The sequence below is a fragment of the Triticum urartu genome, chromosome 2A (genome assembly GCF_056163025.1).
Source record: "Triticum urartu cultivar PI428250 chromosome 2A, HENAU_Tu73, whole genome shotgun sequence".
In the NCBI taxonomy this organism is placed as follows: domain Eukaryota; kingdom Viridiplantae; phylum Streptophyta; class Magnoliopsida; order Poales; family Poaceae; genus Triticum; species Triticum urartu.
Window position 1 is genome coordinate 389,100,428 of NC_141874.1, and position 14,867 is coordinate 389,115,294.

At 43.9% G+C, this 14,867-nt stretch overlaps 1 protein-coding gene across 3 annotated transcripts; it reads left to right on the plus strand.

The window, feature by feature from the left end:
* Positions 1-1,434: 1,434 nt before the first annotated feature.
* On the plus strand, positions 1,435-14,376 carry LOC147985218 (uncharacterized). Of its 3 annotated transcripts, none has more exons than XM_087543968.1 (10): positions 1,435-3,900; positions 9,229-9,339; positions 11,659-11,903; positions 11,997-12,155; positions 12,216-12,251; positions 12,372-12,455; positions 12,532-12,596; positions 12,673-13,126; positions 13,604-13,881; positions 13,970-14,376. In XM_087543968.1, the coding sequence occupies exons 3-8, from the start codon at positions 11,739-11,741 to the stop codon at positions 13,109-13,111; spliced, it is 948 nt and encodes a 315-aa protein (XP_087400094.1). In that variant the 5' UTR covers positions 1,435-3,900; positions 9,229-9,339; positions 11,659-11,738; the 3' UTR covers positions 13,112-13,126; positions 13,604-13,881; positions 13,970-14,376. The 3 variants fall into 3 exon arrangements, with proteins under 3 accessions (XP_087400094.1, XP_087400092.1, XP_087400093.1); XM_087543966.1 differs by having other exon boundaries at positions 1,435-1,948; positions 3,748-3,900; positions 9,229-11,903; XM_087543967.1 differs by having other exon boundaries at positions 1,435-1,948; positions 9,229-11,903.
* Positions 14,377-14,867: the final 491 nt, after the last annotated feature.

Below are 14,867 nucleotides of genomic sequence, written 5' to 3' on the forward strand. Positions count from 1 at the left end.
CGGAGCCAGGATTTGAACATGGGGGGGGGGGGGGGGGGCGTGTGGTGACGGTCACAAGTACAATATGATGTATCAACCGAAATAGTATATCAACATATGTTTGTAAATACATGTATATATCAATAATAAATCCTCTCAAATACTAAAGTTCATAGTTTCCAAAAAAGCCTTTGAAATAGATAAGCAAACAGATATGTTTGGCTATTTTTTAACAAAAATATAGTTCTAATGTCACCATTCACCAGTGTCTCCAAATTTTTGGCACTATCACAGATTTGATATCGAGGCAATTGGCGTGAAAAATTATATTCGTTTTTCAACAAAGTATGCCAAACAAAACCAAAATGAGGATTACATCATACTAGCAAAACTTCTATATGGAGTATATAGTAATACTGTCTATGTACCTAGTTGTGTGTGTGGACGTAGTCAAGCGAACACGGACGATCAGTGGGCGGCGGCAGCCACGCTACTCACTGCTACTCCGCTACCTTAACAAGCCGGCAATCAAGTCCATGGTCAACGACTTTGGACCAGCGGCAAACTTTTTTTTGGGACCGGCGGTGAGGCGAGAAAGATAGATCAATCTGATTTGATCGTGAGACATGAGAAACTAAATGACCAGGGCACCACTGCACCACGCGAGTCCATGATCTATCGTCTATACAAATAGGCATCAAGGTAAGTAGATGGGCTATTTTGGTTGCTTCCTGGGCTTCTGTGCGTGCACACAACCACGTGACTTTGGGCTTAATGAACATAATTAGGCAATTATCTACGGCCATTAGCACATACACATACACGTATTAGTACTGTGCCTGCTATATTTCGTTGAGGGGGGCGATCGTTGGGGGGGGGGGGGGGGGGTCTTGCCCCTGCTCGCCCTGTCTCCGCCCCGGGATATTACCGATAGATTAAAGACATCCCCAAGCTTAGATGATTAGATCTTCCTTGAATATTACCTTGGGGTGTCTTGGGCATCCCCAAGCTTAGGCTCCAAATCCTCCTTATTCTTTCTTACGTCGTCATCTCACCCAAAACTTGAAAACTTTTGCCACAGAAAACTTAACAAAACCTTTGTGAGATCCATTAGTATAATAAAATAAATCATTAACTTGGGTACTGTCAAGAAACATTCATAAATTTTCTTTCATAATACCTACTATATTCTATCATCTCGATGACTTAATCCCCCGATACAATTCATAGAAACTTTAAAATTAGCACACTATGCAATAAAAACAGAATATGTCTAAAATAGAATAGTACGTAATGATGCAATTTTTAGTCATACTTCTGTAACTCCAAAAAATATAGGGCACACCAAAAATACTTTTCCGCTGCCGCAAGTTTCTTTCCTCGTGAGATCCCACCTTGGGGAGGGAAATAAAGCTCGAGGATGGCTCTCTCCCACCCTCCTCCACCCACCTACCTTCTCCCTCCCGGCGGCCATGGCTCCGACCATGATCCGGCCGGATCCCTCCAACAAAAAGCCTTTTCTCTCCAATGGATCCATTCTCTGACCCCAACTCTATAGCCCATCTTCTGGATTTCTCAATTGGTCATCAATTCATAGGTGAGATATGTAAGTATTTTCAATCTTCGGTGAACTCGGTCTCCTCCTCTCATGGCTTCACGATGGTGATCTCCTTTGCAAGATTTGCTTTTCGTTTGAATTATCTCAATGTCAGCCTGGTTCTTTTTGCATGCATGGGTGGTGATTACCAAACATTTGAGGTACTCCATATCTCTGGCAATGTATATTGTTTCAAAGTGTGCTCCAAGGCTGTGGGTTTCTATTTGGTACGCAAGATCTTATTCACTTGTGATCTATTTAAATGTTACTTCCACCTCTGGAGTGGTGGTGGCCCAAATTAGATTTTTGAAGAAAAGAGATGGTATGTTGAGCAAGATGCTGAATGGACTACGGTTTCATCTCAGGGAAAAGGTTTGACAACTCATAATGTGCCTGTCAAGCAAGTATATTGTCGTATCCTTGATCATTTCACGCCTCAGAACAGTGGATATGTCTCATCTCAACATGCTAATACTACTTCGACTGGCGCTAATGTCATTCCGATCGGATCATGCACGGTTTTGACTAACCACGCACATGATCGTGATAATCGCACGTCCATTGCTCCCGCAACGACTTCCATGAATAGTGGATAAATTGTTCTAGGGCCCGACCGCGTTTCGAACTCCAACCCTCCCACACGCATTGTTTCTGGGCCGCCAGAGCCCATTCAGCTGAAGAAAATATGCCCTATAGGCAATAATAAAGTTATTATTTATTTCCACATATCATGATAAATGTTTATTATTCATGCTAGAATTGTATTAATCGGAAACTTAGTACATGTGTGAATACATAGACAAACAGAGTGTCACTAGTATGCCTCTACTTGACTAGCTCATTAATCAAAGATGGTTATGTTTCCTAACAATAGACATGAGTTGTCATTTGATTAATGGGATCACATCATTAGGAGAATGATGTGATTGACTTGACCCATTCCGTTAGCTTAGCATTTGATCGTTTAGTTTTCTGCTATTGCTTTCTTCATGACTTATACATGTTCCTATAACTATGAGATTATGCAACACCCGATTACCGGAGGAACACTTTGTGTGCTACCAAACATCACAACATAACTGGGTGATTATAAAGGTGCTCTATAGGTGTCTTTGATGGTACCTGTTGAGTTGGCATAAATCAAGATTAGGATTTGTCACTCCAATTGTCGGAGAGGTATCTTAGGGCCCACTCGGTAATGCACATCACTATAAGCCTTGCAAGCATTGTAACTAATGAGTTAGTTGCAAGATGATGCATTGCTAAACGAGTAAAGAGACTTGCCGGTAACGAGATTGAACTAGGTATTGAGATACCGATGATCGAATCTCGGGCAAGTAACATACCGATGACAAAGGGAACAACGTATCTTGTTATGCAGTTTGACCGATAAAGATCTTCGTAGAATAGGTGGGAGCCAATATGAACATCCAGGTTCCGCTATTGGTTATTGACCAGAGATGTGTCTCGGTCATGTCTACATAGTTCTCGAACCCGTAGGGTCCGCACGCTTAAAGTCTGGTGACGATCGGTATTATGAGTTTTTGTGTTTTGATGTACCGAAGGTAGTTCGGGGTCCCGGATATGATCACGGACATGACGAGGAGTCTCGAAATGGTCGATACGTAAAGATCGATATATTGAATGACTATATTCGGACACCAGAAGTGTTCCGGGTGGTTTTGGAGAAAACGGGAGTGCCGGAGGGTTACCGAAACCCCTCTGGGAGAAATAGTGGGACTTATGGGCTTTAGTGGAGAGAGAGAGAGAGGGATGGCCTAGGGCAGGCCACACGCCCCTCCCCCTCTAGTCTGAATTGGACTAGGAGAGGGGGGCGGCGCCCCCCTTTCCTTCTCCCTCTCGCCCTTACTTTCGCCATCCTAGTAGGAGTAGGAAAGAGGGGAATCCTACTCCTACTAGGAGGAGGATTCCTCCTCCTGGCGCGCCATGTAGGGCCGGTCGGCCTCCCCCCTTGATCCTTTATATACAGGAGCAAGGGGGCACCTCTAGACATACAAGTTGATCTATTGATCTATTCCAGCCGTGTGCGGTGCCCCCTCCACCATAATCCACCTCGATTATATCGTAGTGGGGCTTAGGTGAAGCCCTGCGTCGGTAGCATCATCATCACCGTCATCACGCCGTCGTGCTGACGAAAATCTCCCGTGAAGCTCTGCTGGATCGGAGTTCGTGGGACGTCATCGAGCTGAACGTGTGCTGAACTCAGAGGTGTCGTGTGTTCGGTACTTGGATCGGTCGGATCGTGAAGACGTACGACTACATCAATCGCGTTGTGCTAACGCTTCCGCTTTTGGTCTACGAGGGTATGTGGACACACTCTCCCCTCTCATTGCTATGCATCACCATGATCCTGTGTGTGCGTAGGAATTTTTTTGAAATTACTACATTCCCAAACATCAGCAAAACCAGCCCACTTTCCCGGAAGCCGGAACGACTAGCACACCCAAAGTTTATCATCCAGATTATAATTCTTTTTGCTCTAAATGGCTGGGCTATGGTCACACACGCTATCATTGTAATAGTAAAATCAGGTGCCGTGCATGTTATGGTTATAACCATATTGCTAGATTCTGTTTTAACAAGAAAATCTCAGTTCAAGCTTATCGGATCATACCAAACCCGCAACCTCAGCCTATTATATCTACCACCCGTGACACCTCCTCGCCTTGTCACTTCGTCCACCATCCCTAGCTTCGCCTGCTCGCGACTCGCTTCCCGAGATGGCTTGCTACCCCTGCAACCCTCTCCCTCACCTCCCTCCGGGTACCACCATCATCCCCCCAGCCCTCTCTGTGCTCGTCGTGGCTATGTTGTTTTGGGAGGATAACTTCCCATGGTGTGCGATGAATGGGCTATCACCACCTTGGTTCTGGAAGTATCTGTAAGGAGTTCCATGGCGTGTAGCGACCCGACCTCAGACGGTCAAGTCTCTATGCTTAAGTGTCATCCCTGGATAGGTATGCTGACACACACAGTACTCGAGGATCTATAACAGAGGTAAATCACATGTATAAAGTAACGTAAATACTATTACCTCAATCCAAATAGCGGAAGTAACAACAAGGCTGTGGATTCCCATCAACACCAACGGCAAAGTTGAGTGTAGAAGTCGTAACCCTAATGTATCACTTACTCGTCGTAAGATTCCTGCAACATGAGACGTTGGAGCCATCTAGGTTAGTACATTGAATGTACTGGCAAATTCACACCATAGGATAATGATGAACAATATCTATCACTACATGCATATTTGGCTGGTGGAGGCTCTAAGTTAAAATTTTGCATACAGATAATTTTTCCCTACAACAAAGGAATATATTTTATTTAACTACCAAGTTTGTTGAAAACATTGAGAAGGTTCCTCCAACTCAATCCCAAAATAATAGTTATAGCTCAACAATTTCATTGAGTAAGTGATGAGATCAAATCAATAATTCAAGTACCAGATACTCAAGATGTCCATAACCGGGGACACGGCTAGTCATGATTAGTTTGTACACTCTGCAGAGGTTTGTGCACTTTTCCCCACAAGACTCGATCTCCTCTGTTGAATTTCTTGCACTGCATTATGTTTGAGAAACAGATGACCGAGACACAGTCTTTCCGAAGAGGTCCCCTTAACCGATAGATAGGCCGGTACACCTACAATCCCCTACATCTTCTAGCCCATCATGGAAAGGATTCCCACAACTTACTCAACTATGCCAGAGCCCATAATGGCTTGTGGCTGCACACAGAAGTTTCTAGCATGAATAATCTTATGATCCCTTTGAGCCTTGGTGGCATTCCATAGGGTGATCACACAGGTACTCTGGGATCCCCTAGGGCAAGCACTGGGTTCTCCAGGGGCCCGGGCAAACCACTGGGTTCTCCAGGGCTCCCCAACCAATCCACCTAGATGTGTATTAAAGTAACCACCTTAAGTTTCCCTTAGTTAAAATCTCTCACACCTTTCATGAGTCTCACGAACCAAACCACGTCTAGGAGCATAGCAAAGTAGTATAAGCATAACGGATAAACCCAGGGTTTGATACAAGACAATAGGTTCCTACCTCATCAACTACTTCCCAAATCCTGATAATGTTTGAGGGTTGAAACTAATGCATAAAAACAGGGTAATAAAGGGATATGATCAAAGTGTGAACTTGCCTTGTACTGTTGTTGAACATAACTCGCACTCATAAATCCTGATAATTCTACTCGTAACACTCCGGTCAATCTATCGGGAGCAAGCAATAGCATACATAAGCACTCATGCAAAAGAATCAAAGAAAAGATCTTGGAAAACTTCAAAAACAAGCAATTAACTCTTGCAACAGAAAACAATCTCTAACAGTACCAAAATTGGATGGATTTGGTCTTATCAGAAAGTTTAGGTCAAGAGCTTCAATTAGCAAAAAGAATCAGCTGAATCGGAGTTATAAAACTCAAGTTATGAACAAAAGAAGTTTGAAATTCAAATCTGTTTGAAACCAAATTTTAAAATTTCAAAAACATGTTAAAGTGGATTATCTGGATAGAGGGGATCATAACGAAAAAGTGGGCATTGGTTTCATTGGATTTGGACAAACGAGTAAAAAGTTGTGACCGTTTGAAGATGAGGGACTAAACTGTAAATAAAACATCTATATAGAGGTCCCTGACTAAAACAGAAACCCTAACGAACGGATGTTTGCTATAGAACTATATGAAACGGAAACTTTCTCTAAACACACCTAAACAGAGAACGTTTGCTAAACAAAGTAAACCTAAAGAAAACCGGTTTTATAAAGAAAAACCGATCTAGGGTTTTTGAGAAGAAAACCTAAGAGAAACCCATAGCGGTTTATTACCGGTTCGGGGTGGTTTTCCGTCGAAAACCGGCGGCAGCGAGGAGCGGTGGCGGTGGCGTCGGAGAGGAGCGGCGGCGGCCACTACGCGGGGCGGCGCGGCTTGGCGGCGTGGTAGAACAGAGGCGCGGTGGCGGGCGCGGCGGAGCTAGGCGAGCAGGCCGCGGCATGGCTCGGTGCGCGCATCGGCGGGGCGGCGCAGCACGCTGGCGAGGCGCGATGGTAGGTGCAACTGCGGCGGCGACAGCAACATGCGGCGACGGCGCGATGTGAGGAGGAGGGCGGCGACTCGCTATTTAAAGGCCTAGGCGGCCTCGGGTGGCGTGGCAGAGGGGCAAAGTGAGGCGGCGCGAGGAGTCCGAGGCAGGTACGGCGTCCATGGCGGCGCGACAGCGTGCGGCGGGCGGACACCGTCTCGGTGTTGGCGACGAGCTACGCGGGGCTGGCTGGGCCGTGGCCTAGCGATAACGGGCCGGCCCAGTCGGCAGAGGAAGTTTCTTTTTTTAAACAGTCAATATTTAAAAGAACAAACAAATAAAATAAAAATATAATATACCAAAATTTTCAGAAAAAGATTTTCTACAACTTGAACTTTTTTCTAGCATCAAATAAAATCCACAAAAATTTAAATAAAGCAAAGAGTGCTACTGTTTCATTTAAAATCCAATAAAAATCATTTTTAAAATATCAAAATGATTTCAAATTTATTTCTCTCCAATTTTTTGATGTAGGGAATCATTTTATCCTAATTTCTTTATATTTTATTTTTGGATAAAAATAATTTGAATAAAACCCAAATAACTCCAAATTGAAAATAATTCCAAAGGGACTTTAAATTTGATTCCTTTAAACTTCCAACTAATATTTCATATGTTTTGAAGAAGTCATTTTATCTTCTCTCATGAAAATCATTGAGTTGCTTATAGTTTCTGAATTTGAAATAGTTGCAAATGAAATTCAAATATTTTCAAAAAACCCTTTTTCATTTAATTAAATGGAAGGAATCATATCATCTTCTTTGTAGGGTTTTGTGATGAAATGAATTTGAATTCATGGAGATCATAAATGCAAGATGAATGTTTGGGAAAGTCCTTTTATTCCCTCTCATTTAACTTTCAAAAGTTTCAAATCTCACTCAATTTCACACAAGCAACCACACCAAAAGCAACAATCAATCTAAACTATTTATTTAATATACCATTCAAAAATTTAGAATTTTGGGATGTTACAAACCTACCAACCTTAAAATAAATCTCGTCCTCGAGATTCGGAGAGGCTAGCAAGAAATAGGTTAGGTTTGGGGGTCTTCTAAAAAATCCATCAATCGTCACAGGGGGTCTGGGGTGCTACCACCCTTAGAAACATGGTTACGATTCCATCAAAACTCGTATACTCCATCCTTATCGTTGATAGTGTCCACCTTCTCAGATTCTCAAAAAAATTCCTACTCTGGCTCTTCCGGTAGTGGCATAACCCTTTCCCTCAATTCTTGTGTCCATTTCATCTTGGTACGGTACCTCTATGACTGGGCCTTCTTAGCTGACAGGTCTGGCGCCAATACTAAACAACTATTGATATCTCATGGTGGTCAACAAACAATTTGACTGGGTCCCTGCAGGAAATGGGTCTGGGTTTCATTCTCACTGTATGACCTAAGATTGGCAACAACTACCTTGTAAAGGGGAAAATTGTCATACCATTCTAAGGTTTAAACAAGGTTTTGATCGTTGTTGCTCTACTATGGGTAAGTCACTCAGATTTACCATCCCATCACTAGTACAGCGAGCTCCGAAACAAACGGTTTTTAACCCCTTTCCATGGCGGCGTTTGGAACCGTCGCCAAGTGAGTGTGGGCGACAAGGGGGTCCTTCCCACACGACCCAGAAACCGTCGGGGATATGCCCTCCTGGCACACACGTTCGGCAAAATGAGGTCATGTGCAACCGGCGAGCACTCAAATATGGAAATACGTACATTAGAGCTAAAAAATACAATTGTACGGCGAAATTGTTTCCGGTCACAAGTACATCCCACACAATCAGTCCACACTAAACGTTTCCATTCGTATGTACATCCCACACAGTCACTCCAAGGAAAACATTTCCGTTCACAGGTACATCATACACAATTTTTCCCGTTAAATCGCTTGCGTTATTGAATATATCACACACGGTCCGTGGAAGAAACTGTGTGGCAAAGGCTGTCCATCACACATAGTTTTCATGTGGTAAACGTTTGCGTAAGGTGGACTAACGCAAACAGTTTTCAATAGAAAGTCGTGTGTGATTGTTCATCGATCCAACACGGTTTATTCCTACAAACTGTGTGCATTGCCTGAGGTCACCGCCCATGGTATTTTTCCAACAACCGTTTGCAATAGCAAAACCCAATTAGCAGGCTAATTATCCAATTATTCATAATCCATTTATTATTCTAATTGACAGTTCATATTAAGCACACAATATATTTCATTTTCATAATTGAAATACATCAGAGTACAACATCATATAGCTTCAGCACTCAGCTACCCCATTACATAACTACACCAGGACCAAGTTTCACATGCAACATCTATAACCTTTCGAAATCAACATCATAGATGGTACATAGACATATGTATCTCATCTGGAAAATGCGTAAGCAGAAGGCGAATATTGAGCCTTCATTGATGTTGAAGGTCTTTGTAACTTTAGGCTAGTGCCTGTGAATGATTGACCGTCCATCCTTCGTCCTCTTCAGGAACACTTCAATATTGAACCGTGGGTGTTGTATTAATACCTTCCTCCCCTCCTGACCATACAGGTGGTTTGAGAGGTAATCATTAGTGAACTGCTTTGGAAAGGCCCGAAAACAAGGATGTGCATAAATATCTTCTCTATATTGGAAATGGGGCAAAGGAATAAAAAAGGCAAGGTATAATAGTTAGTACCATCTTGTAGTGAACTGATGTCTTCTTCATTGTGCAGACAAAGATCTTGTTGTTTTTTGTCGCTAATTTCTTTATCCTAACAATCTTTCTGAGTTTCTTGACTTGACTAATATTCATGGACAACTCATTTCCCCATATGCAAAAAGGGTCGAACAGTGGTGTCGTGGAATTGTCATAGTAGATGTCCTAGTGGAAGGAGTTAGTCCTAGGGCCATCGCAACTAGGAAGCTTAAAGGGGTTAATCGGGACAAAGGACACGAGAGGTTTTATACTAGTTCGGCCCCTTACGATGAAGGTAAAAGCCTACGTCTAGTTGTGTTGGTATTGTTGGGGTTTCGATTACCAAGAGGCTAGTTCGCCGGCTTGGTTCTTGATCTCTTGTTTCTTGCCCTAAGCCGCCACCGGGTCGCCCCCTTATATACACGGGTTGACGCCTAGTGGCCTACAGAGTCCCGGCCGGCTCATAAATCGTATCCGGCTCGGTGACTTCTTCTACATGCCTTTCTTTACAAGTCTTTCCTTATCTATGGCGGTTTACAATATTGGGCCTTAAGCCACCTCTAGGCCTTAGGCCTTCTATAAGCTTTAATAAACAATCGTCTTGAATGTTTATTGGGCTTCCTTCGTGACCCGCCATTGGGGCTGACTCGGCCCCTCCTGGGTTGGTCATAACTGATATTTATATCTCCAACATTAGGCCCCAGGTTGACTTCGAACTTTGTTCTTTGTCAATCTTCAATACTTAGACAAAATCCATCCTCTTATCCTCGCAGAGGTTTTTTGTAAACCGCCATGACATCATCTCTGGAAAACACGAAAACATTTTATGACGTCATCTCCCAACGGATCTTCATCTTTAATGCCTTCCGAGAATCGAGGCGTCCATCAAGTTAGATAACCATCATTCGGCTCTTCCTCGATTTTCGCGCCCGTCTGTTCATCTTTTCCCTTATAAATAGGCACGCCCCGGCCTTTTCTCATTCTTCTCTCTTCTTCATCTCCTTCCTCTCGCAACTCTCCTGTTGCTCAAGCTCCACCGTCCCCGCAGCGCTCATCGTTGTCCTCAAGCTCGGCCGCTGCATCACCCTGATTCTGTCCAGAGAACGGCGGCGATCCTCCGCAGCAACTCTGCACCCGTAAGCTCTCACCTTCTCACCCCCATAGATATGCATTAGGGTTCAGGAGGTTTCCTTCTTGTGTTCTTCGTTGTTCGTCGTAGATTTGTTGCAACTTCTCTTACCGCACCCTCTTTTGATCTAAAAGTAGTGCAAAACTTAAGCGGTAGCTGTTTCTCATCCATTTTAAATGTTAGTAGATCCCTTTCCATTGCATATATATCTTCTTAGAGGTGATGAACTCATCTGGGCTATATTTTTAGGTCTAGGAATTTTTTTTCGTTTTGAACGGCCATTTGATCCATATTAATATCCAGAAGTTTAAGAAACATGTCTGTCTCCATACTTAACCAATTTCTGCTGCTGGTATTTCTTAAATGCCTGTAGTCATGGTGGCTTACTGTGTCGGCTTACCTTTCCTTATATGACATTTGCCCTTAGTTAAGCCGCCATTACTCCTCTGTATCATCTTGTACTTTCATCATATTTATTGAATTGAACCGGCATGTTACCTTCCTTTCAATGCGTTTTTGAACACCATGCCGTCTAAAACGCCGACTGTCTGCAACTGGGTTCCCTCAACCGTGACTGAGGAATGTTTGAAGGAGTTCTTCTCCATAGGATTTTTGCCAGGAAAAAATGTCATGTCTTACCATGCACCTAACCCGGACGAAGAACGGCCCAATCCACAAAATGGTGAAGTCATTGTCTTTACTGACCACATGAACCGTGGCTTTTCACCGCCCGGCTCAAAGTTCTTCAGAGATGTCCTCCATTTCTTCAAACTCCACCCTCAAGATATCGGGCCCAACTCCATATCCAATATCTGCAACTTCCAAGTGCTCTGTGAGGTGTACCTTCAGGAAGAGCCGACCGTGGAACTGTTTAGAGAATACTTTTATCTGAACCGGCAGAACGAATGCACCAACGGCCTTAGCTTGGAGCTTGGCGGCATCTCAATTCAGCGTCGGCAGGGTGCTTTCTTCCCCCTCATAGTCTTTCCGAGTCATCCAAAAGACTGGAATCAGACTTGGTTCTATTGTCAAGATACCTCACCAGCAAACGAGAAGCCACTACCGGGTTATCGCGCCGAGCGTCTTGACTCCAAATTCGCGCTCCATGACAAGCTTACTGCTGCCGAATGCAAGAAGCTGATCCCATCAATAAAAAGGATTAATGCCTTATTAGGGAACAATTTAACCGGAGTTGACCTGACCCGCTGCTGGATCTCATGGCGGGTTATCCCTCTAAGCCGTCGATCAAAATTGATGTACAAGTATGGTGGAGGCCCAGATGACTCTCTTCGTCACAGCTCCGTTCAATTAACGAAAGCAGATATTGTTTCAATGTCAACCCTTCTGGTGAACGGAAAATACGAAGACTGCAGTATCGTTGGGTTAAACCCCTTCTGCAAGCTTAACCCGGTGCCAGAAGTAAGGAAACTCTGATCTCTTTCCTTTGTATTTTTCCCAACCGTATTGTTTAATACTTGCCTGACCTTTCATCTTGTTTTTACCTGTTTGCAGGCTAAATCTGATTTCTGGAAAGTTAAATATGACCACGAAGCTGCCAAGAAAGCGAGAGTCGCCGCCATAACCGCCAAGAAAACGACCCGGAGGTCTAAAAAGAAGAAGAAGAGCACCGCTAAAGATATGATGAAGCTTGACGATACTTTTGAGTCGGAGGTAGCCCTTGACTCCCTTGGCCAACTTTTTAATAATCTTATTAACACTGATCATTACCAGGATGACACTGGGGCCAGTCAGGCCGTGGAAGAAGAGGTAACTATTTCCTCCGACTCAGCCCATTTGCCAAGACAGAAACTTCGAGTCGTAACCCGGAAAGTAAGGTTTTCACACCCTTTGGCTTATCTGGACCCTCACTTTCTTCTGAAAAAACAGCAACATGAGAGCCGCCGTCAAGCCCGGACCGAAGACGAACCGCCTGCTATTCTTCAACAAACTCCTCAAAAACGCCAGAATGAGGTTTATTTCTTTGTCTTTTGACTTTCTGTTAATGGATCTCCTCCCTTGCATTACTTACTTTGTTTTATCTTTGCAGGAGGTGTCTCTCTCTTCTCGTGACTCGTCTCAGACCCAATTTCCGGCCTTCAAGACTGCCCCTGGGTAAGAAAAAATCCTATTTCTTCCGTGTTTTTAAAATTGTCTCTTTATATTGACAGTCCTATAATATTTCACTTAGTGGTCAAGCTAAGTCTAAGAAGGCCAAGGTGACTAAGCCGGTGGAAGACCCGCCAGTCCTTGTATCTGAACCGGCAAGGACACCTTCTCCTCCATTAACTGAAGCTCCAGAAGACCCGCATGTCAATGATGAAGTAAATCCTCCTGAACCGTCAGTTGACGATACCATCGTGAATCCTTCCGCAACTGGACCATCAAGCTCGGCCAACCCGCCATCACCGTCTGCACAAGACGTTTTGATCACCGGGAGCCGCTTTGTTGAGCCGAGGAATCCCACCGTGTTAGCTCGTCACACGGCGAAACAAGAGGCGTTGGAGAAACAGAAAGTGTGTTTTGATGTTTCACATTATGACCATCTGAATGCCAACGACATTTTATCCGGTTATCTCAGCCATGTGCACTCCAGCCGCGACTCAGAGATCGAAATGGTCAAGCTATAGCAGCTGAAATATGAGGTATGTCCGTCCGGCTTACTTATATTCCGCCAGCCCCCAAGTCTTCAGATTATGAGAAAACCGGAATGATCTGTAGACTTTTATGATATAGACTGACTTTTAACTTTGAGATTTTTCTGGAGTTCAATAAAATGGAACAAAGCATCACCTGTAGTCCCCAAGGGTCGGTTCATTTGACCATAAATGAGCCGGTACTTTGAATTTTCATAATTGTCTTGTACCGTATCCAAAAAACATTGTAATCCGGCTTAACCTTGAGAAACTTGCTGAATAGCATACATTAGCCCCCAAGTGCCAAGTGCTGTTACTTTGTAAAGTACTTGGGACTTGAAGTATGTTGTAGAGTCATAAGAAATTGTTTTGGCATACATTAGCCCCCAAGTGTCAAGTGGTTTTGCAGTGCAAAGTACTTGAGACTTGAATCTTTAACTTTTGAACCTTAATTGAAATGTTGACTCATCTGGGTATGTTTTGCAGAATGCCTTATCTGAACTGAGCTCGCAATTAACTGATGCGAAGACCCGGCTGGCAAATCAGGAGGCAGAAATCAAGTCTGCTGACTCCAAACTGCAAGTAAGTCTCTCTGAGACGGAAAAATTAAAAACCAGCTTTACTGCCAAGAAGAAAACCTGGGATGAAGAAAAAAATGCTTCTGACTCAACGCGCCGAGAAGGCTGAAGCAGCCCTTGAAGAGGTTACAACGGAGTTGACCGGCTTAAAGGACTGGGTGTCTCAAATGGTGGCCGCCATCTTTGGTAAGCCATTTGTATTTGATCTTGTGTACTTTTTGTTGATCCGGAATATAAGCCGCCAGCGGACTCTTTGTTCACAAAATATGTGCAGGCCCACGAAGCAAGAATCTGAGTCAAGACCACATGATTAAACCGAAGGCGGTCTATACCTTAGTAGAACAGTTGTACATTGGCGCACAACGAGCACTCGCCGCTATCTCTCCTGCCAATCAAGGACCCAACCGGCTCAGTGATGTTTTAAAGAAGCTATCAATCTTACATGCCAGGTTCCAAGAAGTGAAGCGCTCCTATGCCAGAGCCGGAGCTTTGACTGCCCTGAGCCGCTCCAAGGCTTGGGTGCCAGATCTAGACCCGGCGGATGTAGCCAGAGGGTATCCTACCGTGAAGGAAGACGGATCTCCCTTTGAACAAGATGACTTCATGGCTTGTGTGCGCGGAATTCGACCTCAGGCGACTATTCTTGGAGATGAAACCAATATCGAGAAGTATCGGCCGGGTTTTGATGTGGGAAATAAGAAGATGGCGACTCCCTCGTACACGGTGACAGATTTAATCCTGCCTGTTCATGAACATACATTTGCTCCGGAAGTTGATCCGGCCGGCCTGATTGACGAAGAAGCAGAATTTGTCGTCGTGAATGGTTTTGATTGGCCAAAACCCAGCTTCCAATCAGTAGAGGGCGGTGAACCGGCGAGGGAGGAGTAATAACCATCTTCATCGGCTTATAAAAGCTTTGTAATAGATTAGGTGTGAAAACACTGCATGCTTTGCCTATGCCATTGCGCATAAAACACTGTGTGTGATTCTGTGTTTCCTGATGTCAATATATGCATCATATTTATGGTTGTCCCTGCAATACTTCAGCTCTATTCATGTAGATACAAGAGAAAAAACTGGCTCGGGGGCTTAGTACCGAACGGGTTAGAACACCCGTCTTATAGCCAATATTTTTACCATAGTAGAAAACAAAAACAGACATAAAAAGAGAA